The following is a 20592-nucleotide window of genomic DNA, read 5'->3' as shown; positions in this document are numbered from 1 at the left end:
CAGCAGCTGACTTTTCAAGAGCTAAGTTGCTACCTCCAGCAGCAGATGTTTTTCTGACATTTATCTTCAATTTATAGGGAATCTGGAGTTAGGCTCCAAAGAAGTGATGTTGTCTGAGGAATTCTGGGAATTGAAGTCTACTAGTCTTAAAGATGCCAAGGTTGGAGACGCCTGCAAAAGCCTTCCTCCAGGCTTTAAAACAGAAGAGGAGGACTGCTGGAAGCTCATGGTGGGAGCAGGCTGGGACAGCCTCTCGTGTGACCCAGGATGAAAACCACAGTGCCACGTGCTCCAAGGCCATGAAAATCCAGCTGTTGGGTGAGCTTCTGTTGAATGGACTTCCTTCTTGAAGCAGGATAGTTGGGGGGAAATAGTTGCCTGTGGTTATTACTTCCAGGAAGACCAGAATTGGACAACCAAATAATGAGTACTGAAACTATTTTTATTGGAGGAATATGGTAATCTTGAAATTCTGAATGTGCTTCCACTCTCCCTTGCTTGTATCTTAAAGAGAACTAGGAAAGTTCGGACTGAGAACCCTTACTTACTCAAATATAATTTTCTGCTACGGACTATTTCTTACCTGACCATTGCCTTGCCTGCCACCCTTCCTCAAGCTTATTCTCACAGCCCATTACATCTACGGGCCTCATTTAGCAACCAGAAAACTTATTTGCATGCTTGTACATGCACACAGCAGAAATAATAGCTATGCAAAAAAGCCTGCAATTTATCTATATTAAATGACCACTCCAGTAATCTAGGCAATCTCAAGGAAGAAGTCCTGTCCACTGCTTAAAAAAGTGAATATTTAGAACCTGAAATGGACAGGTAACCTGTGGAGTTGCCAAAATCATAGGAGCGTGATGCTAAATAAATAAGTTTTGAAAATCTCCTCTTGATTATCCTCAGTTTCTGAACCATTTTTAAAGGCAGATCCATGGAAGATGGATTGCAAAAATCTTAAAGAAGTGAGGAAAGCAGTTCTGCTTACTTTTTCTTCGCCCGGTGAAGCAAGCAGAAGTCTGTTTGCTGCACAGCAAATGGGCAAGGTTGGACAAATGAAGTTGCAGCTGTTTCTTCTTCCTAGCTGTACTGGAGAATGGAAAGACACAGGCCTGGCTGCCACCCTGCAAACTGGCACCCAGCCTCCCTATGCTTGTTGCATTTCCCAAGAGTGAATTACCAAATGTTACTGAACCACAGCTCACCTCCCACAGTCACCATAGTACCCTAAGAAATCAGGAATGCTGCAAGCTATTGTCAAAAACCCACAACGTCAAGCTTTTTACAGGTTAAGCCAGAGCAACTAGATGCGGGGGGGGGGGGGGGGGGGGGGGGGGGGGGGGGGGGGGGGGGGGGGGGGGGGGGGGGGGGGGGGGGGGGGGGGGGGGGGGGGGGGGGGGGGGGGGGGGGGGGGGGGGGGGGGGGGGGGGGGGGGGGGGGGGGGGGGGGGGGGGGGGGGGGGGGGGGGGGGGGGGGGGGGGGGGGGGGGGGGGGGGGGGGGGGGGGGGGGGGGGGGGGGGGGGGGGGGGGGGGGGGGGGGGGGGGGGGGGGGGGGGGGGGGGGGGGGGGGGGGGGGGGGGGGGGGCGGGGGGGGGGGGGGGGGGGGGGGGGGGCGGGGGGGGGGGGGGGGGGTGTGGGGGGGGGGGGGGGGGGGGGGGGGGGGGGGGGGGGGGGGGGGGGGGGGGGGGGGGGGGGGGGGGGGGGGGGGGGGGGGGGGGGGGGGGGGGGGGGGCGGGGGGGGGGGGGGGGGGGGGGGGGGGGGGGGGGGGGGGGGGGGGGGGGGGGGGGGGGGGGGGGGGTTTTTGTGGGGGGGGGGGGGGGGGGGGGGGCGCGGGGGGGGGGGGGGGGGGGGGGGGGGGGGGGGGGTTGTTTGTTTGGGTGGGGGGGGGGTGGGTTGGGTGTTTTTTGGGGTTTGTTTTTTTTTTTTTGTTTGGGGGGGGGGGGGGGGGGGGGGGGGGGGGGGTTTTCCCCCCGGGGGGCTTGCCCAAATGTTTTTTTCTTGGATAACTTTGGTTACAGCTATGGTTTGGGTGCCATCATATGTGGTTCCTTTGTTGACTTTCAAAGGTTAAAAATAGATGGAAGTGACGCCTCCCAAATCCCTTTAAATAGCCCCCTGGTTGCTGTTCACAGAAGGCTTCTCTCACTGCTGAGTTCCTCTTGCAGATACTGCCCCGTTATTTGGAAAGAAGGGAGGTTTTCTTTTTCCCAGTGAAGGGGGCTAAATGGGATTCCTGACCTAAACCAATCCTGAAATCCAGATCGCCTTTGGTGCCCAAAAAAGCCCCTGCTTCATTCCAAACACACGCAACCACCACAGCTGTGCAAGTCTACACAGGAAGAAGGCCACAGGAGGTAAAAGAGAGGCAGTGTCACAAAATCCAACACAAGGAGTTAGAACTGCCTCAGTACTGCTCCATTAGGCAGGAAGTCAGAAAAAAAAATAGGATTGACAAGCAACTTCAGGAGAAAAGTGTTCCTCTTGAGACTGACTAAAGTTCAGAGTTTAAGGATGAAATATCTGGCTTAATTATTTGGGAGCATTCTCTCTTATGATTATATTTTAATGGATAAAGGACATGGATGGAAATTTCTAGAGAATTCAATTTGTACATTCTTTTGAGATTGTTTAGATAGAAGCTATCCAAGTATGGATTGCCCTCCCTCCCCCGAAGATATTACCAGAATGAAAAATGCCTCAGTGTGGGTTTTGACTCCCAGTAGGCTTGAGTTGGGTAGGATTAGATTCCAGCCTAATCACCACAGAACTGATGCTGAGAAGCAGAGCTTTTGTGTTGGTGAGGAAACATTTCAGGCAGTTCATGATCCTCTAGAATAGATCCTCATTTCAGAAACTGAATGTGATAAAATGTCTGGGTAACAAGGAAAAATAAATGGGAAGTATTGGAAAACCACAAGAAGGCCCTTCACAAGCACATCCCAAAGAAATGGAAATAGTTTATACAAAGCCAGTTATTTACAAAGTCATCTACTGTGATAATTTGGCTAGTAAAATAATATTGTACTTTATAATTTTGATGACTTTCAAAAAGAAAATAAATACAGGTAGTCCTCACCTTATGACCATAATTGAGCCCAAAATTTATGTTGCTGAGGTAAAATTGGTTGAGAGAATTTTGCCCCATTTTATCACCTTACTTGCCACAGATGATAAGTGAATCATTGCAGTTGTTAGGTTAGTAACATGGTTGTAAGTGAATTTGGCTTTCCAATTGACTTTGCTTGTCAGAAGATTGCAGAAGCTGATCACACAGGGGTGGGATTCAAATTTTTAACAACCTGTTCTGTGGGAATGGCTTAGGTAGTGGGCATGGCTTGGTGGTCATGTGACTGGGTGGACATGGCTTGGTGGTCATGTTATTGGCTGGGTGTGGCAACTCAATATCACTCACATCGAGGCACGCATCTCCTTGCCTGGCCTCTCATGACTGTGGGGATGCTGCAACAGTTGTAAGTGTGAAAAATGGTCATAAGTCACTTTTTTCAGTGCAATTGTAATTTTAAATGGTCACTCCACACAAGCAAAGTACCAGCAAAGGAGGGGAAAAAAACTCCAGAGATGTTTCTGAGACATGAAGTCTAGTCCTGCCAAGAATGTAATAAGGGTCAACGGAGAGGCAGTTTCTGTCCGCAACACCAGAATGTTTCCTTCCTGCCTTCCTTACAGGATTAGGCCAGTAATTTCTTCTAACAACTGGTTCTCCGAACTGCTTAGAATGTTAACAACTGGTTCTAGCGAATAGGTGTGAACTGGTAGAATCCCACCCCTGTGATCACATGACCCCAAGGCACTGTAACTGTCATAAATATGGGTCAGTTGCCAAGCATCTGAATTTGATCACGTGACCATGGGGATGCTGCAATGGTTGTAAGTGTGAAAAATGGTCATAAGACACTTTTTTTCAGTGCCGCTGTAATTTTGAACGGTCACTAAATGAACTGTTGTAAGTCGAGGACTACCTGTATGCAAGAATTACACTGTACAAATGATGATATAAATGTACAATACCCAGTTGGGTTGCTACAACACAGCAGAAAGGCAAAGGCATACTTTTTCAATTAAGTTTCCATGGAATTTGTATCATTCCAGGCTGTAAAATATAACATTACATACTGATTAAAGAAACATTTCTCCAGTAATATTGCTGAGACTTACAAATTAACTCTCTCTGTAATATGCCAGTAATAATGTAGAATAAGAAAATTATCAACTCTTGCTTGATAGTTTTTATATGTGTCATAAATTCTCTTTGCTTAAATTGTACCCCTCTTATTATTTTTACAAATACTTCAGAAAGGCAAACTTATCCAATACACCTTTCTCTTCCTATTTTCCCCACAACAACAACCCTGTGAGATAGGTTGGGCTGAGAGAGAGGGAATGGCCCAAAGTCATCCAGCCGTCTTTCATGGCAGAGCAGATTCTTTCTGAATCCAACCAGCCGTTGTAAAGAAGGAGACACTTTGCCCTGAAATGAAAAGAAAGGCACAGAGTGTAAAATAGTGACTGAAACCTCTTCCAGTTTCCATCCTTCATTTATGCTACTTCCCCCTGTACACTTGTAGAGCAGAACTGGAGAACCTACACATTTCCAGCTGTTATTAATTCCTACTTCCATCAGCAACATTGCTGGTCAAAAGTTTGTTGTAATCCAGGTCCTCCAAACTGCTCTCTCTTTTAGAAACGTGATTTTCAAAATTTCCAGTTAGCAATTGGGGAACATGGTTGCAATGCATTGTTGCATTCAACATGATCTGGTAGGATAAACAGATTCCACCCTGAAGAGAGTCTATACCTTTTCCCACACAAAGCAATGGAAACATTATTTCTAGGTGTCAATATCTAGTGGCGTAGTAGACCTTAGCTAAGCAGGATTCTTGCTATGCATTTTTTTCTAGGAGCTCTAGAACAAGAGTTGGAACTCGAGGAATTCCATCAACACCTAAAGTTCTCAAGGGCTGCCAGCTATAATTGTTTAGCTAGGTTAGCTTTGACTGGATTTCCACCTGGAAAATCTAGAGAAGATAGAGCTTTGTCTTATGAAAAGAGATAAATCATCAGAGAAGTTGTGTCATATATATGCTGTCCTGAGCAAGTCACATACTCTTGTATAGATTTTGTTTTTCATCTATAGGGACTGATCTCAGTTTTCGGCTGGCTATGGAACTAGATTGGCTCAGTCCCACTTTTAACACATATGAATGCCCAAAGGCCATGCTGAGTGCTAGTCTAGTAGTGCTAGTGATATAACGTTCTTAAATCATAAGAGACAATATGGGGACTTCCGGTTTGTCGGCTTCGCGAGCGGCAGGGATTTGCGAAGCTGCGCGATCCCTGCCGCGCTAGCCGTTTTTGGGGCTCCGATCCGGACGGGTACGGAGCTAGGCTGCCCTGCAGGGGCAGCTGAAGGTAGGGGGGATCCGGAGAGGGGTTTGGGGGTGTTGCAGACCCCCTCCCCGGCCGGCAGAACCCCCTTTTCCCAGGACGGTGCAGCGGCGGTCCGTAATGGCCGCCACAAAGAAGCTGGCAGCTGGGTAAGAATGCGCAGGAGGAAGTGGAGAAAGTGCTTGAAAGGAGAAAGTTTTTCTTGGTTCCTAGGACTCTAAGACATATTTAACAAAATTCCTGAAAAGTATGACTTGCTGAATGATACCTTCGAGAAGAGGAAAAAAGCGGCAGTTTGATGGTGCTGAAAGGATAGCTTACCCTCTTTTTCTACAGAATAAAAAGTGAATATTAAGAAACCTATTTTTTTTTAGGTGAAAACTGGCTCTAAGCAATGAGTTGGAAAAGAGAGGACTAAAAAAAAAATATTTGTATGCTAAGACTTTGTTGGAGGAGATGCCTTAAGGATTGAAAGACTAAAATATATTGCAATAAGATTTTAAGAAATAGATTTGGACTTTCTTTTTTTCTGATTGATACTACCCTAGGAGGAGAGAGTGGGAACTCTGTCTTGGTTTGGACTGATTGATAACTTTGGGATTGTTTTATTTTTCCTTTGGAATATTTTGGTTGTTGTAAGAGAAAAGAAAAGAAAAGATTTATAATGGCTCCTTCTATTGAGGAACTGAGAAGGGACTATGAGCAAGCAAAAAAAAATGGTAAAGCTGGTTTGAAAGAAGCCTGCCTTTTTTTGGAAATGGCGCTCATTAATTATCAACAAACATTGCAACAGATGAAGACAGCAGAAGAAGAAGAAGGAGAGGAAGCCATCTTTAATAAATCTCAGAACTCGACCAAGAGGGAAGGAAGAGGGAAAGGAAGAGAAATAAAGGACTTAAGATTTAAAAAAACATTTAAGAAAGGGAAAAATAAGGTGCAAAATCAATATAATGATGGTAAACAAAAGGGAAGAGGAATACGACAGAGAAGGGAAGTCAGTAAGGCAGAGGCTAGAAGAAGGGGGGGTAGAAAGGTTTGTTGGGAGAAGAAAGAAAGGGAAAAGGTGGAGAAAAGCTACAAAGTTTTGAAATTAAATGGGAAAAAAGGAATCTTTTTTTGGGATAAAGGATAAGTATAATTTCTGCAAAGAGATTTTGCAAGGTACATAAGATGATATTGTAGTATTGTATTAGAAATAGAAAACTTAAATGGCTTAAGAGTTGATAAGAGATTAAAATGTTGAAATGTTAATAATGATTGGTTTTAAAATTTAATAATATGAGGGGAGATTTAGAATATTGAGCTTTAATTAAAGAGTTTAATAAGATTATGGTATTGATGTTATTATAAAATTTTTATTATAGTATTTGTTTTTAATATTTAGATTTATTGTTTAACTATGTATTTAATTATTCTGGATGTATTATTCAGTTAGAATGTACCAAGCAAAATCGGATTGGGTATTGGGTGTTATTTTAAAGATTAACTTGATTAATTTAGTGGGGAGATAGAAAGGCATCATACTCTGATTAGTGATTTCAGGAGAAATTTCTTTTTTTTTTATAAGGAATGAGACAAAGGTACAATAAAGAATGGACAAAAGATACAAATATAATGACTCAAATTAAGATGATTAATTAAGATAGAATTAAAAAGAGTGAAATATGGGGAGAAGTTAATATAGAAGACTTAGAATGGTAAATAAAATAAGTAATGATATGTAATATGAGCATGAATACAGTTGAAGTCCATGAAGAAAGAGATACCTGGGTCCAAGTTACTTTCCAAAAAGATTTTTTTTTATGTTTTGTGTGTTGTGTATATATGTTTTTTTTGGGGGGGGGGAGAATTAATGAAACCTTGCAGAAATATAGAATGAGAATAATGGTAACTAAGTCAGAAAGAAATAGATGAAATAATAATAATAAAATGGAATAAGAGTAAAGAGAAATAAAGAGAAAATGGATAAGAGGTTTTCGTATGTTTATATGGAAATGGTTTAAAACAGAATTATAGTTCATCTGACTTGTTAAATTTATAATGGAAAAAGGTTTAAATATGTAATGGATAATGATGACTTGTGTGTTTTGAAAAATTAATAAAACTTGTTTAAAAAAAAAAAGAGAGACAATATGGGCTATTCATATTATAAGTGAACAATGTTAACACCTTCTTTTAAGGACAGATGCTCTCCTGTTCCAGCCAGTACCACCTCCAGAACAGATAAGTGTAAATCAGGAGAAGACTTGGTCATTTTGATGGTGGTTTTCTCTTTGGTGAAGGTGAAACTCAGTTTGCTTCCTAAGTAGCAAATTCCAGTAATGTTCAGCCGCTTTATGTCATCAGGATAAATAGGGTCAAACTTCAGGCAGCTTCTGGAGATCCTAGGAAGAGCAGAAAGAACTCAGTGGCTAGAATAGAGAATCCTATACATTATCACGAGCCTTGAAACAGGATCACCCAGACAATCATTCAAGATTACCATTCTTTCCCAAACAAGTGATTTTAAATCAGAGTCCAAGAATAAGTTCTTCCAATATGGGAGTGGTAGGATGGAAAAGAAAATTATTAAGGTCCAAGTTAAATTAACAAGTTTATAAAAGTAATGTTAAAGCCAAACAGCCAGAGCTTAGAGTAGAATACATTTCCAGAAACTCTGGAGAATTACCAGGCCAAAGTTAATCCTGCTAGCTAGAGTGGCTAATGCATTTTGCAACATGATTTTTGCATCATCTATGTACATACTATTCTGTGGGGCAATACCAGCAAAACAAAACAAAGTACTGATGGAAGAGAATATTTGTAGCTCAGGGTCGAATTGTGAGGTCCTTGGTGCTCTCCGAGCTTGGTTGTTTTCTTGTAGATGTTTCATCACCAAACTAGGAAACATCACCAATGCACTTGGTGGGAAAAGACAAGATGGCCTTAATCTCAGTAGCCCTGCTCAGCTAATGGTATTTCCAGTTAGCAGAAACAAAGTTTGATGATTGCAGTCAGAAGCATCTGCCCATGCACAGCTCCTGCAGTGGGGAAAGCTTGTTTTCCCCCCTACCTTGACTTCTAAAAATAGTTATCCCTGTTATCAAATCTACCTTTGGCATTTCCAAAAACCAACAGTCTAATTTTAATACAATTATATCTTTATACATATGTGTATGTGTGTGATGAGACACAAAAAGGGCTTTTGAATAGATAGTAATCACTCACAGCAAGTGCTAAATGAATTCGTTCTATCAGATTTTTGTATTGCTTTACAAAATGCTTTTAGTTACAAAACTCGCACTATATTTATTTTTAGACGTGACTTTTCTAACCTATATCATTGCTATGTTTTTATAGGGAATTATTCCCAGTTACACATACCTTATGTGCAACTTTTTCTGAACATTTGGAGATACATTTTAAGTCAAAAACACAATAAGATAGCTAAGAAATAGATTAGAAGAAGCTCTAGGATTAGGGAAGCTATGCCTCCATTCATTCTGCAACACAACATGTTCTGGTACATCACATGATTTCGACTAGGAAGAAAACTGTGACAAATTTCTTCACCGCTCCTAATTTATACCTGAACCCAGCATATCCAAAGAAGATGGCTTGCAGAAATCCACCCATCCCAGTCAAGAAATTTACAGCTCCTGATCCATCAGAGTTTTCCACCCAGATCTAAGAAAAAGAAGAAAATATATACATATGTATAGATGATTGTTGTCAAGAGTAGAAGAACTTAAAGACAGGAATAAAATATGCCCAATTGGTTGACCTTGAATGGCTCGGTGATGTTGCTGAAACATTTGCTCATTTGTTGTTGTGCTCTTTTGATTTCCTTCAGCTCCAACCAGCCAATTGCAAACATGCTCTGAAGGGAGAAAGACACCGGTAACACTGAGGGTGCACTCTATCATCAACACACCCGTTATTCAAACAGATGTACTGCAGATGGACAGGACCCCACATTTTAAAGACAGGAATCACATGCTCCCTTCCTCAAGGTCAGTTTTTTACCCAAGTCATGGCTGGCCCCTGGGGATCAGTCACAGGTTCATAGATCTCAAGATCATTCCTTCTGACTTCTGGGTCCATGGGGTCCATGAGGGGAAACCCAAGCAAGACAACATCAGCTTGTTTCACTGGCTCACCTGTGGGAAAAGGCATGAAGCAAAGTTCTGAGGTGATCAAGATGTGGAATGGGGATCGCCAAGGAAATGGAACCTCCCATTTTCATACCACATTTCCTTTGAAGGCAAAGGGGGATGCAGAAAGAAAGCCTCTACCAAAGAATCTTGACGTACGGAAAGCAAAGGTGCAGCAGCTGTCACAATATATTAACATGCTGAGAAAAGCTCATCTGGTTTTTGTTTTACCCATACCACAATAAAGCCCTACAAGTCTGCTAAAATGTCCATTTGAAGAAGCAACTTGCAGATATTCTAGTATTTGGCACACCAGTTTAAATAATAATTTAGCCAATATGTGAGAGAGTTATCTCTTTCCAGCACACTCCTTCTTGAAGGAATAGGCAACTGATAATCAAAAGCTACATGCAGCATCCAAATCTTCTGCTACTTTGACACAACCAATGCCGTCCTTACGGTTTCAAGCAGTTTTAGGCAATCGGGATAATTGGAAGGAATGGGAAAACAAACGTTCCCATTTCTTTCTGGCAAAGAAATCACTGTGTTCCCAAATATCAATGAAAGTGAGAATACAACAATTTTGCCTTTTTTTTTGTTGGTGAGAGGAAAAGGAAAATCTCTTAGCTTTGCACTATTCTTCTCACCCCCATTACCCCAATGGAGAAAGTACATCCCTGAGGAAGAATTTAAAAATACTGAATTTTGAGCAAAATATTAATTTGATATCCTCCAATTAGCATGCAAACTAAGTGATGGTTACATTCCCATGATTAGATGAACATTTGACATGCAGTGCAGTTGTTTTTAAAGTTAGGATGAACACCTCAGTTTCTTCTTCTGAATTCCTCACCTGGACAATACCCATCATATTCTGGATGGTAACATCTGCTCTTATCCAAAGGCACTTTAAGTTTCTTCATAATCACCTTCCACTCTTCAGGCACAACAAAATGCAACTGGGAGCCCAAGTCAATTGCAAATTTCAAACTGAAATGATATGGAGGGAAAAAGATCTAGCTGACTTAACCTAACAGAGAATTACAAATTGGAAAAAGGTTGACATTTAGTGTTTTAAAAGACAACATCAGTATATTTGGGGCACTTATTTCTCTTTGAGGTTGCTCCTGATTGGGTGTTAAAGAGGTATTAAATTATTCCTCCCAACACATGTTTTAATCATTGTGATGTCATACTTGCTTAATGTTTACTCCTGTGAAATTACATGGCATCCCAGAGGTACAAAGGCATACGTTTTGTTGCAGAAGAAAAATCAGCTATATGCTGCTTAAAGAAGTTTTGTGGACTTCCTCTAGTATGGGGGTAAAGACAGGTAGATTTAAAAAAAAAATATTTACATTAACAGTCACCAAAAGTATCTACACAAGTTTTGTAATTGTATTTCAACCTTTCTGCTTTTTACCAGTGTTGCTTGGGAACAGAATATTGATTTCTGAACAATGCTGTTACTTTTCCATAAATTTCAAAGAGATGGCTTCTAATGAAACCAAGGAAACCAGCAGCAACATTTTTAAGTTTATCATCTGTGTATTTCCATTCCTTTTTCTTTAGAGACTCTTTAAATGAACATGGGACCTGAGATCTTGGATAGCCCAAACTCATGGATTGTTTAATGGAGGTTTTTTTTGGTACAATGAGGAACATTCTTCCCCAAACCCCAAAAACTTTAATCTTAGACTGTCTACTATTGACCTCACCCCTTTCCTAAGAGGTCTGCAGGGGGCATGCATAAGTGCACCAAAGTGCCTACCGTCCCTGTCCTATGGTTTCTATTATTTTTCTTATATGTATCCATGTATTTGTAACTATGTTTTTACTTATACCTATTATCTTGTAAGCAATTGACAAACCAAATAAAATAAAGTAAAATAAATAAATAAAAATAAAATAAACATTAGACTGGACCCTTCCAAATTTGGAATTCTCTTGCCCACCACTAGGGATGTCTTCTCTGGCACTAACTGGTAGGGGTGTGATGACAAAATCTAAAGCTAGAGAAACACATTTGTAGACAACCGTCACCCTCATGAACTGAATTTGAAAAATATTCCCAAATAATCCTTAAAGTACTTGGAAATTTCTGCTTGAATTTATATTATTCAAACCAATTAAGGGAAGCTTTGAAAAAAGTAGCTTACAATTTGCAAAGAAGCAATATATACTTACAGAGACAGAGTATCCTTACAAAAAAATCTTACTCTATTTCTATTTGATTGGCTTCCTTTCCTTTCTTTACATGGGCAGTGTCTTTCTCAAAGGGGGTGAGGAGAGAGAGAGGAAAAAGTTAGTCTTAAACTATTGCTTCATTGAAAGCCAACTTCTCCTGGAAACCAGAAAGTAAATTCTGTATCTACTGGAAGTAGAAGGAAGAGAGAGTTGACAAATACTTGGTTTGGCCTTTGGACCAGGAAATTCAAAGCATCTTCTCAAGAGTTGGGCAGAAGAGATGAAACTCCCCAGCCAGCCAGACTAAAGTATGACATGAGGCTCAGCCTATCATAATCGTTCTTTATACTCCTGAAAGACAGAGCAGGCCAATGAGCTTTCCAATTACAGGTAGTCCTTGACTAATGGCCACAGTCGAGACCAAAATTTCTGTTGTTAAGTGAAACATTTATTACGTGAGTTTTGCCCCATTTTACTTTTTTTGCCACAGTTGTTAAATGAATCAACGCAATTGCTAAATTAGTAACACGGTTAAGTGAATCTGGCTTCCCCGTTGACTGTCAGAAGTTTGCAAAAGGGGATCACATGACCCTGGGACCCTGCAACCACCATAAATATGATCCAATTGCCAAGTGTCTGGATTGTGATCATGTGACCATGGGATGCAGCAACGGCCGTAAGTGTGAAAAATGGTCATAAATCATTTTTTCAGTCATGCTGTAACTTTGAACGGTCACTAAATGAACTGTTGTAAGTTGAGGACTACCTGTATTTAAATTTATAACAGATAACAAATGCATTGAGGAAGTGAATTCAATGTTAACATAAAAAAGCCCAAAGTAGAAAAAAGCCAAAGGACACAAAAGAAAGAACAGGAGATCTGGACGAAGACAAGGACAGAGAAGAATTTCTAGAAGAAGAAGGGCAGAGAAGCAGGATCAGCGATTCTGGAAATCTCTTACCTCCTCTGGGCAACTGCATTCGTATAGACAGAGTTATCTACAGTGCGGTGATATTCATCTGGGGGCATAACACCTAAAAGGAGGCAGATATTTTTAAATCCAGCAGCCCTTCCATAGGCCTCACTGTGATGTCCCCAGGGTTAGGAATGGACACCTGTAAGCTGTTCAATCTTTTTTTTCCTCCCAGAATAACTGTTGCAATAAGTATTGATGGATGCAGGTTGAAGGGTGCATATTGGTTGCAATGCATTTGGTCATTGAAAAAAAAAACTTTATTGCTTTTCCTCCTGTCTCCCAAGGTCTTTCCCACCTACCATTAATAGGTTCTGCTTCATCAGCTGTAGCTACTAGAGGAGATGCACTGAACTGACTTCTATCCCTGCTCAGGAGTTCCCTCACACACTTACCAACAATGTGATAGTTTTCTTCCTCAGAGTTCCACACAGCTCGGCTGCACCAGTATTGAGCGATAGCCTGGACTACATCCCAGCCACCTTCCTGCTGAAAGAGCTTCAAGTCCTAGAAGCACATCAGGAGGGATTCCATTGACCCTGGAATGTCCCATCTGACTCAGGCAGGCTAACCTGGTTTAATGGCAAAAACAGAAGCAAGACCGGAGGCAACAGTGGCTACTCCAAGCCCAGCCCCAGCTACCTGAGTGATACACAAATATTGCTCGAATGCCAGCATCACATCTCCATTGATGTGGATCTCCTCGTCTCCATAAATTTTCTCAGGGCAGACCTCTCGGCCTGTTGCTGCACTCTCCCAGGGAAACTTTGCACCCTGCCACAATCAAAACCAAAATAAAATAAAATAAAGTATCTCGACAAGGTCGAGGCATATTAAATAGTAAAACATTTGCTTTCTTTGAAGGCTTTCAAATCCAGAGCATGCTTGTTCAGGAATGGGCAGCTTCTTGCTGCATGACAGAAGAGCCTGCTAGAGACTGGTCAGTTTCTGTCCTCAGTGAGAGAAAGCAACTTTTCAATGTCATTCTGGGCATTCTCGTTCAGTTGACAAAGAATAGTTCTTGCTCTTGTTAAATGGTGGTTCCCTATAAAACTCTCCACTTGGCTCAAATGGGGTAAAACTCATGGGGGAGGGGCTGAATTAAGCACCTTCAGTATTCAGCCACGTGTTCATGGGAAAGAAGAGCACCCAGGAAGATGGCACAGGAAGGCCATTGTCTAGATCCAATAGGCAACTCAAGAAGGTTTCTGTTGTGATGCCAATACTGCAGCTTAGTTGTTGCCAGGCGTTATAGCCAGTCTGGTGCAAGGGCTAAGGCACCAGGCTAGAAACCAGGAAATTCTGAGTTCTAGTAGCAATAGCACTTAGATAATTATATAGTGCTCTACAGCCCTCTCTAAGCGATTTACAGAGTCAGCATATTGCCCCCAACAATTTGGGTCCTCATTTTACCCACCTCGGACGGATGGAAGGCTGGGTCAACCTTCAGCCTGGTGGGATTTGAACGGCCAAATTGTAGGCAGCTGGCTGCAGAAGTAGCTTGCAGTACTGCACTCTAACCACTGCACCGTAGAGGCTTATAGTACCCGCTTAGGAAGCAATCAAGTTGGGTGATCTTGGGCCACCTGTTTATTCTCATCTCTAGAAAGAAGGCAGTAGCAAGCCACTTCCAAAGCTTTGCCAAGAAAACTGCAGGGATTAGTCCAGTCACCAGGAGTCCAGACTGTTTCAAAGGCATAACCCCCACCCCACCTCTATAGCTTACCATAACATTTACTGAGACTTAAAATCTTCCATAAATTATTTTCAAATTAGCCTGTTGAAATTTGGAGCACCTTGCCTACTCTGACCATTTATGCTTTCTGAAGAACAGAGAAGAGATCCCTGAGTTGTCTTCAAAGCAAGGTCTGGATCTGGAAAAGAAGCCATCTAACTTCTGAGAAAGAGTTAAAATCTCTCCAATTTAGACACCACTTCCTGCCCTTCTACTTCCAGCCTCCCCCACTTCAGATTGCAAGAGCTGCTGTAGAATATCATCAAGGCTTTCATAACTGTTTAGAGCCACTCTTGTTTCAAAGGAGCTTCTGCTGCTGCTGCTGCTGCTCCAGGATTTTACTTTTGTTTTTTGAAAACTTTGCCGAAATGGTAAAATTAAAAACTGTTCAAGCGAGGGGGAACTTCTGTGTGGATCCCTGTCAGGACTAAAGGAAATAATAAAGGAAACGGGTTCCATGCCTCTTTCTGTGGAAAGAGATGCCACATTTCCTTTTGCCTTTGCAGGTGGCTTCTACCTTGTATCCTTGTTCCCGTGCGTTGTGTAGAGCTCCCTCAAGTGTTCGGATCCTGTATTTTAAGATAGTACAAGCCGCTTCTGGATAGAAAAGCAGGATGTTTGGGTATATCCAGGTATCCTAGGTTTAACAACAAAAAGGGACATATAAATATTGCCATCCAATGCAAAAGATCTGCACGTTAGAGAAAAGGCAGCAGTTATTTCCCATAAGGGCTCCCCGCTTCAGATGAGGGAGAGATAGAGAGCGGGAGTCTTCTGGGAGACAAGCTTTTTCAACCCCAAAACAAAATCTGGGCCCTAGGAACGATGTCGCTTCAGCTTAAAGATTAAACTAGAGAACCACATAATGAATATTCTTCTCTGGGGCAGGAGACTGGTGAAAAGTTGTGGAAGAAAAACTGATGGGCCCAGAATCTTATACTGAATATGCATAATAAAGGTAAAGGTTCCCCTCGCACATACATGCTAGTCGTTTCCGGCTCTAGGGGGCGGTGCTCATCTCCGTTACAAAGCCGAAGAGACAGCACTGCTTGAAGACGTCTCTGTGGTCATGTGGCTGGCATGACTAAACGCTGAAGGCGCATGGAACGCTGTTACCTTCCCACCAAAATGGTCCCTATTTTTCTACTTGCATTTTTACATGCTTTCGAACTGCCAAGTTGGCAGAAGCTGGGACAAGTAACGGGAGCTCACTCCGTTACACGGCGCTAGGGATTCGAACCACTGACCTGCCGACCTTTCTGACTGACAAGCTCAGCATCTTAGCCACTGAGCACCGCTTCCCTATGAATATGCAGGCACATATTCATATCCCTGAATATGCACAGCTAGTCCCGATACACATCACAATTTAGGATAGGGATCCCCAACCTGTGGGCTGCGGCCCACCACCAGGCCGTGGCCTCTTGGCCACTGGACCTTGTGATTGACTGGCCAACGCATGTGAATGTCACGCAGGTGCTAGTGTCACCGCGAGCATCGGGTTCATGGCCTAATTCATATGTGTGCATGCACTCCTAAAGGCGACTGCCCCTCCCTTTCCCTCTGGGCCTCCAGAAGGTTGGGGAACTCTGGTTTAGGGGAGAGTGTTTAAATCAGGAAGAGCAAGGACAATAATAAAATATGGTATTTTACATGTCAGATGAAACAACTGGAAGGTTAGCAAAGCTTAACTTGTAAAGGAATGGATAGAGAGGGAGGGGAGAAACAGAGACAGATCCAGAGTCAGGTCGTTTGTTAGTAAGACCTTCCAACCTCTTAACCATTTTGAAAAGATATTTTATTCGAGAAGCAGAGACTGGGCCTTAGGACAGAACACAGATAATGGCCAGATTCAATCCATGTCACTTCCAATTAAAAAGAACCCTAGTTTAAACACACACATACATTGTACTCCCATGTATGCCAGGTGAGATGAAGTAAATCTTTCTATCTTCACTTTCCAGGTTGAGTCACATATCTGAAATAACAGTTGACTGCATGGTACTTACATCATCCTGCAACTGACAGAGATGGAACTGGATAAAATTCACAACACCTTTTAGTCTTTGCATGTGTATCACAAAACGCTAACACTAGCTGCAGGACAATAGATGACCAGGTCTTTGCCATGACAGGCAGCATCTTCCCCAATTCATCTCCACTTCAACCAGCAGTAGAAAACTGGGGCGGTTCCTTCTGCTCACCTGGTCCCAGAAGACATGGCCCCAGTAGTCTTCACCGGATGTGCCGTTGGAAAGGCCTCCTGGGCTGATTCCAGAAAAAGGGAAGTTAGCAGAGCCCAGAGGAGGAATGGCACTCAGCAGGTAATACAGGCAACCATATATGGCCTGGCTGAAGGGAAGAGGGCCGTCCACATCTACACAGCAGCCTTCCCAGAGCTCTGCCCAGGCCTGGATGTGGGACAGATATAAGGAACCAGATCCAATCAGGGACATCCCTTCACAAAAGGTCCTTTGCACAACCTCTTCAGACTCCGCTACGGCAGTGAGGAACTCCCATCTCTGCTCCTTCTGGTCTCCAGGGAGGGTCACTGATTGGGGCACTGGGGTCCAGATCATGTGTACGGTAGGCTGGGGGCCACCCTCTACTTCTGGGACTAATGTCTTCCCATATAGATAGCTAAAGAGAAAGAACAAAATGGGAATTCTTATGTTTCCCTCTGGATATTAGAGAATCTACTAAACAACAGAAACATCACTGGAATTTTATACTCATTGAGCATGAAGACTTTTTCCCCATAACCTTTGAACTCTAATCTAAACCTTTTCCATCTCCCCATTCTCCTTGTTCTTTGTATTGCTGCCTATACCTTTTAAGTGTAGTGGCCAATGGTTCTCTTCTCCCTCAAATCGCTCTGCCTTGTAGATCAAGCTAGTTGGGAATTCAAGAAGTTGTAGAGCCAGCATATCTGGAGGACAGCAGGTTGGGGAAGGCAATATTAGTCAAAGTCCACTCTTTCTTATAATTCAAAGTGGCCTCTTAGCATGATAGATGTTTCCTGACAGCCTCCCTGTGTCCTCTGGAGGGGACAGCATTTATGCCCTATTCAAAACCACAAGAAAAATAACTAGGCTTTGTTACTGCAGTCTTTCAGTGCTTGGCCAGGAGCCACAGAGAAGACTCCCACAATAATACTCACTGAGCCCCCAGGAAATCTGGCCCTTTCTGCAAGTCCAGGTCTGGACTCTCTGGTTTGAACTGGGTGTGGAGATTCACTTTGATGGGTTTAGCTTCCGGAGCTGATCTTGCGATTGTTACGCTGAAAGCCAGAAGATGGATAAGAGAACGGTGGGCATAGATTCTGTGAGTAGCTGAATGTTCTGAGCACTGAGCTGTATGGATATACGTCCCTGCAGACGGAAGGAAAGGGTCAGTTTGATTGCATGCCCTAAATTCTCATGTCAAATCTACTCTGCGACTTCACATAAGGAAAAGGGTCTGGCGTAAGAAATTGAAGCATGGCCGACAATATAATCCTTCTGTTATTTGATAAACTGAAATGTGAAAAAGGATCTTTGTTAGTGATTGTCTGCTTAAAAGTTAAATGAAATCCAATTCAAGGACTGAAAGATAATCTGTTGTGTCACACAGTCGGTCTTTTGGATCCAGAGACAATAAACATTGTGCAAATAAAGAAATTTTATGCTTTATTATTAACTTAAGTGAACAGAATTTAAAAGCTTAACACAAAAAGCATACAAATCAAGCAAGCTGATACCCAGTTTCTTACAAGCTGTTAGGAGCTCCTTAGTAAGGAGAGCAGTGATACCCCATTGGGGGATGGCAATTTTCAAGTACACAGTGCTAAGTTCTGTGCAGAAGCTCTCAGCTTAAAGGCCATACTAGAGTTTATATTAACCTGACATTGTGACTTTGTATCACCCTGTTGCTCTGGTATCCAGACTGCAAGACCTGGCCTGGACAGGGTGGCATATGACTCTGGGATGGGAGCTAAAGAATCTGAGACTTTTACACATAAGAAAAAATTTGCAGCCAGGGGAACATTTCTCCTTCAACTTTGTTCAGCAACCAAGAGTGAAAAATAAGCAAGTTAGCAGAGAATGAGCTCTACATTTCCAACTTTTCTTAAGTATGTCACGAGAAATCAAAATATGTCATTAAATTCCTCAAAATACAATGGATTTTCCATATTGCTGCCAAATCCATTTTCACAGAAAGGTGAAAATGTTCTCCAGATTTTGAGCACTCTGTCCTGTAATTAAAATACATTCCTATCTTGAAAATTCTCGTCTTCCTCCAGGTTGAAGGTTTTAGGCGGCTTCCCAGATAGAGAAGACATGCTGGACAACAACTCACCTCATCCTGTTGCTAATGGGGGACTACTTTGCTGCATCTGGAGATCTAGTTGGAGAGGCTATTTTAAAAGATGCGCCTTTCAAAATAGGTTCATTTGAGATATTTTCAGATTCCTTTATGAGCTAGGAAGGGATTCAAGCTTCAGAGACCATAGCTCAGTTTGAATTTTCTATTTTCCACCCCCTTTTCTCCTTTTTAAATCATAGCTTCACATTGTCTTTCCAAATAAAAGCTAATTTCTATATTCAGCATGTGAGTCGAAGAAAGCTGCCTTGACAGGAATGCATTGGCCGCCAAAACAATGTAGATGAGGAGGGTGTCATTGCCACTTACCTGTCCTGGTGTCCAAACAGAAGGTCTCCCTCAGGTCATCAGCCCCTTCCACATCCATTTTGACATTAACGGGACTGGGGAGATCAGCCCGATGTGTCTCTCCAACTGCTCCATTGTACACTCCGTTGACATGAAGGATGTCCCTATAGACTCGGGTGCCCAGATAGGCATTGGTCAATGTTGGGAGGAGTCTGGCATCAGAAGGCAGAGCATCTGTGGTATATACGGCAGGGTCTTCACCCACCACTGCCATATCAAGAAGAGGGAGGGAACAATGGCTGGAGTTCCAGCTGGAAAAAAAACACCCCACAATATATACTCTGTGGTAGTGTTTCTCAGCCTTAGGAAGTTATGGGTGGATGTCATCTGCCAGAATCCCCCAGGTGCCTGGAATGCGCCCATCTCAACGTTCCCAAGAGTGAGAAAGGTTGATCTGTTTGCATGGCCTTGTGTCAAGGGATGGATTTCCATGGCCATCCTCCCCCCTCCCCCAATCTCACCTGGCACTGGGGATCATGTTAAAATCCAGGTGGAAAGAAGGAGTGGGATGGATCCATCTTGTGTGGTAAAAGGGTGTGAAGGAGGCAGGCAAGTCTTACAGAGTTTTGGGAGGGGGCAATCCAGCAGCAAATCCCGATCAACTAGTAGGGACTAATGGGAATTGTAGTCCAAAAGTTCAGTCTGCTGGTTTCTAGGGAAGAAAAGAGGCAGTTTATCTGGCCAGAAATATTCCCAAGGAACAAAAGCAGTTCTGAAAAGAGGCGCCGGTCATCCAGTCAGAAGCAGGAGGACATCACCTGCCCGGCCCAAATCAGTCCGTCTAGCCACCGATTGCGGGAACTCCAGAGCTTCCGAGGACGAGGAAGCGCAGCAACTCCAACCCTTCTTCTCTCCAACTCCGGCCAAAGCTCCAGTTCGGACACACACACAGCCCTCCTGCCTCTTCCGTCTGGCGAATTTGCTGTTCGGTCCTAATGCCGCAGGGTGGAAACAGCTCCAAGCGGAGATAGGGAGTTTCCGTAAAAATTCGCCACGCCTTTCGGGCCAAGGGACAGGAGGAGCCTCGCCGTCTCCCCCCGCCCCTGCATGGGTCCTTTTCTGTCCTTTGCATTTTTTTTCTTTTTGAGACTCTGTCAGTTTGTGCCGCGAGGGGGCAGCATCTGGCCGCGCAGCGCCAAATCCGCAAACTTCCTAAGAGTTTTTCCCTTAGGAAGAGAGTTTTAAAAGTCTTGGAAAAATGTTGCGAGCAGAGCGCGAAGAATCCATTGTGTTCGCTCCCCCCAAATGTTTAGCTGGAAAATGCCAACCTGCAAGAATAAAGATTGGCATCATTCATAACACAGAAAGGTAGACAATAATAGAGATTTTCTACCGTTTACTGTGAGAGAGTACGTTTCGTTGAAACGTGAAGAAGGAAACGTAACACAACTGCACATTCTCATCATTACTAAACAACAAAAAAATCCAATAAATTTACTT

The 20592-nt window shown here is 43.0% G+C and overlaps 1 protein-coding gene across 3 annotated transcripts; it reads right to left on the bottom strand.

The window, feature by feature from the left end:
• Positions 1–4078: 4078 nt before the first annotated feature.
• PGGHG (protein-glucosylgalactosylhydroxylysine glucosidase) lies at positions 4079–20155 on the bottom strand. Of its 3 annotated transcripts, none has more exons than XM_087950693.1 (14): positions 19614–20155; positions 19114–19359; positions 17603–17813; positions 16647–17082; positions 14960–15079; positions 13350–13481; positions 13103–13214; positions 12696–12768; positions 10400–10536; positions 9419–9552; positions 9177–9272; positions 8982–9079; positions 7583–7797; positions 4079–4496 (listed from the first exon to the last, which is right to left on the bottom strand). In XM_087950693.1, the coding sequence occupies exons 2-14, from the start codon at positions 19169–19171 to the stop codon at positions 4435–4437; spliced, it is 1884 nt and encodes a 627-aa protein (XP_087806819.1). In that variant the 5' UTR covers positions 19172–19359; positions 19614–20155; the 3' UTR covers positions 4079–4434. The 3 variants fall into 3 exon arrangements, with proteins under 3 accessions (XP_087806819.1, XP_087806817.1, XP_087806818.1); XM_087950691.1 differs by having other exon boundaries at positions 19114–19403; positions 19614–20147; XM_087950692.1 differs by having other exon boundaries at positions 19114–19403; positions 19713–19841.
• Positions 20156–20592: the final 437 nt, after the last annotated feature.

This window comes from Notechis scutatus, chromosome 1 (genome assembly GCF_049901735.1).
Source record: "Notechis scutatus isolate UNSWTSFEM ecotype Mainland chromosome 1, rNotScu1.2, whole genome shotgun sequence".
NCBI lineage: Eukaryota > Metazoa > Chordata > Lepidosauria > Squamata > Elapidae > Notechis > Notechis scutatus.
The sequence above is the reverse complement of the archived record's forward strand: the minus strand, read 5'-3'. Positions and strand labels throughout refer to the sequence as shown.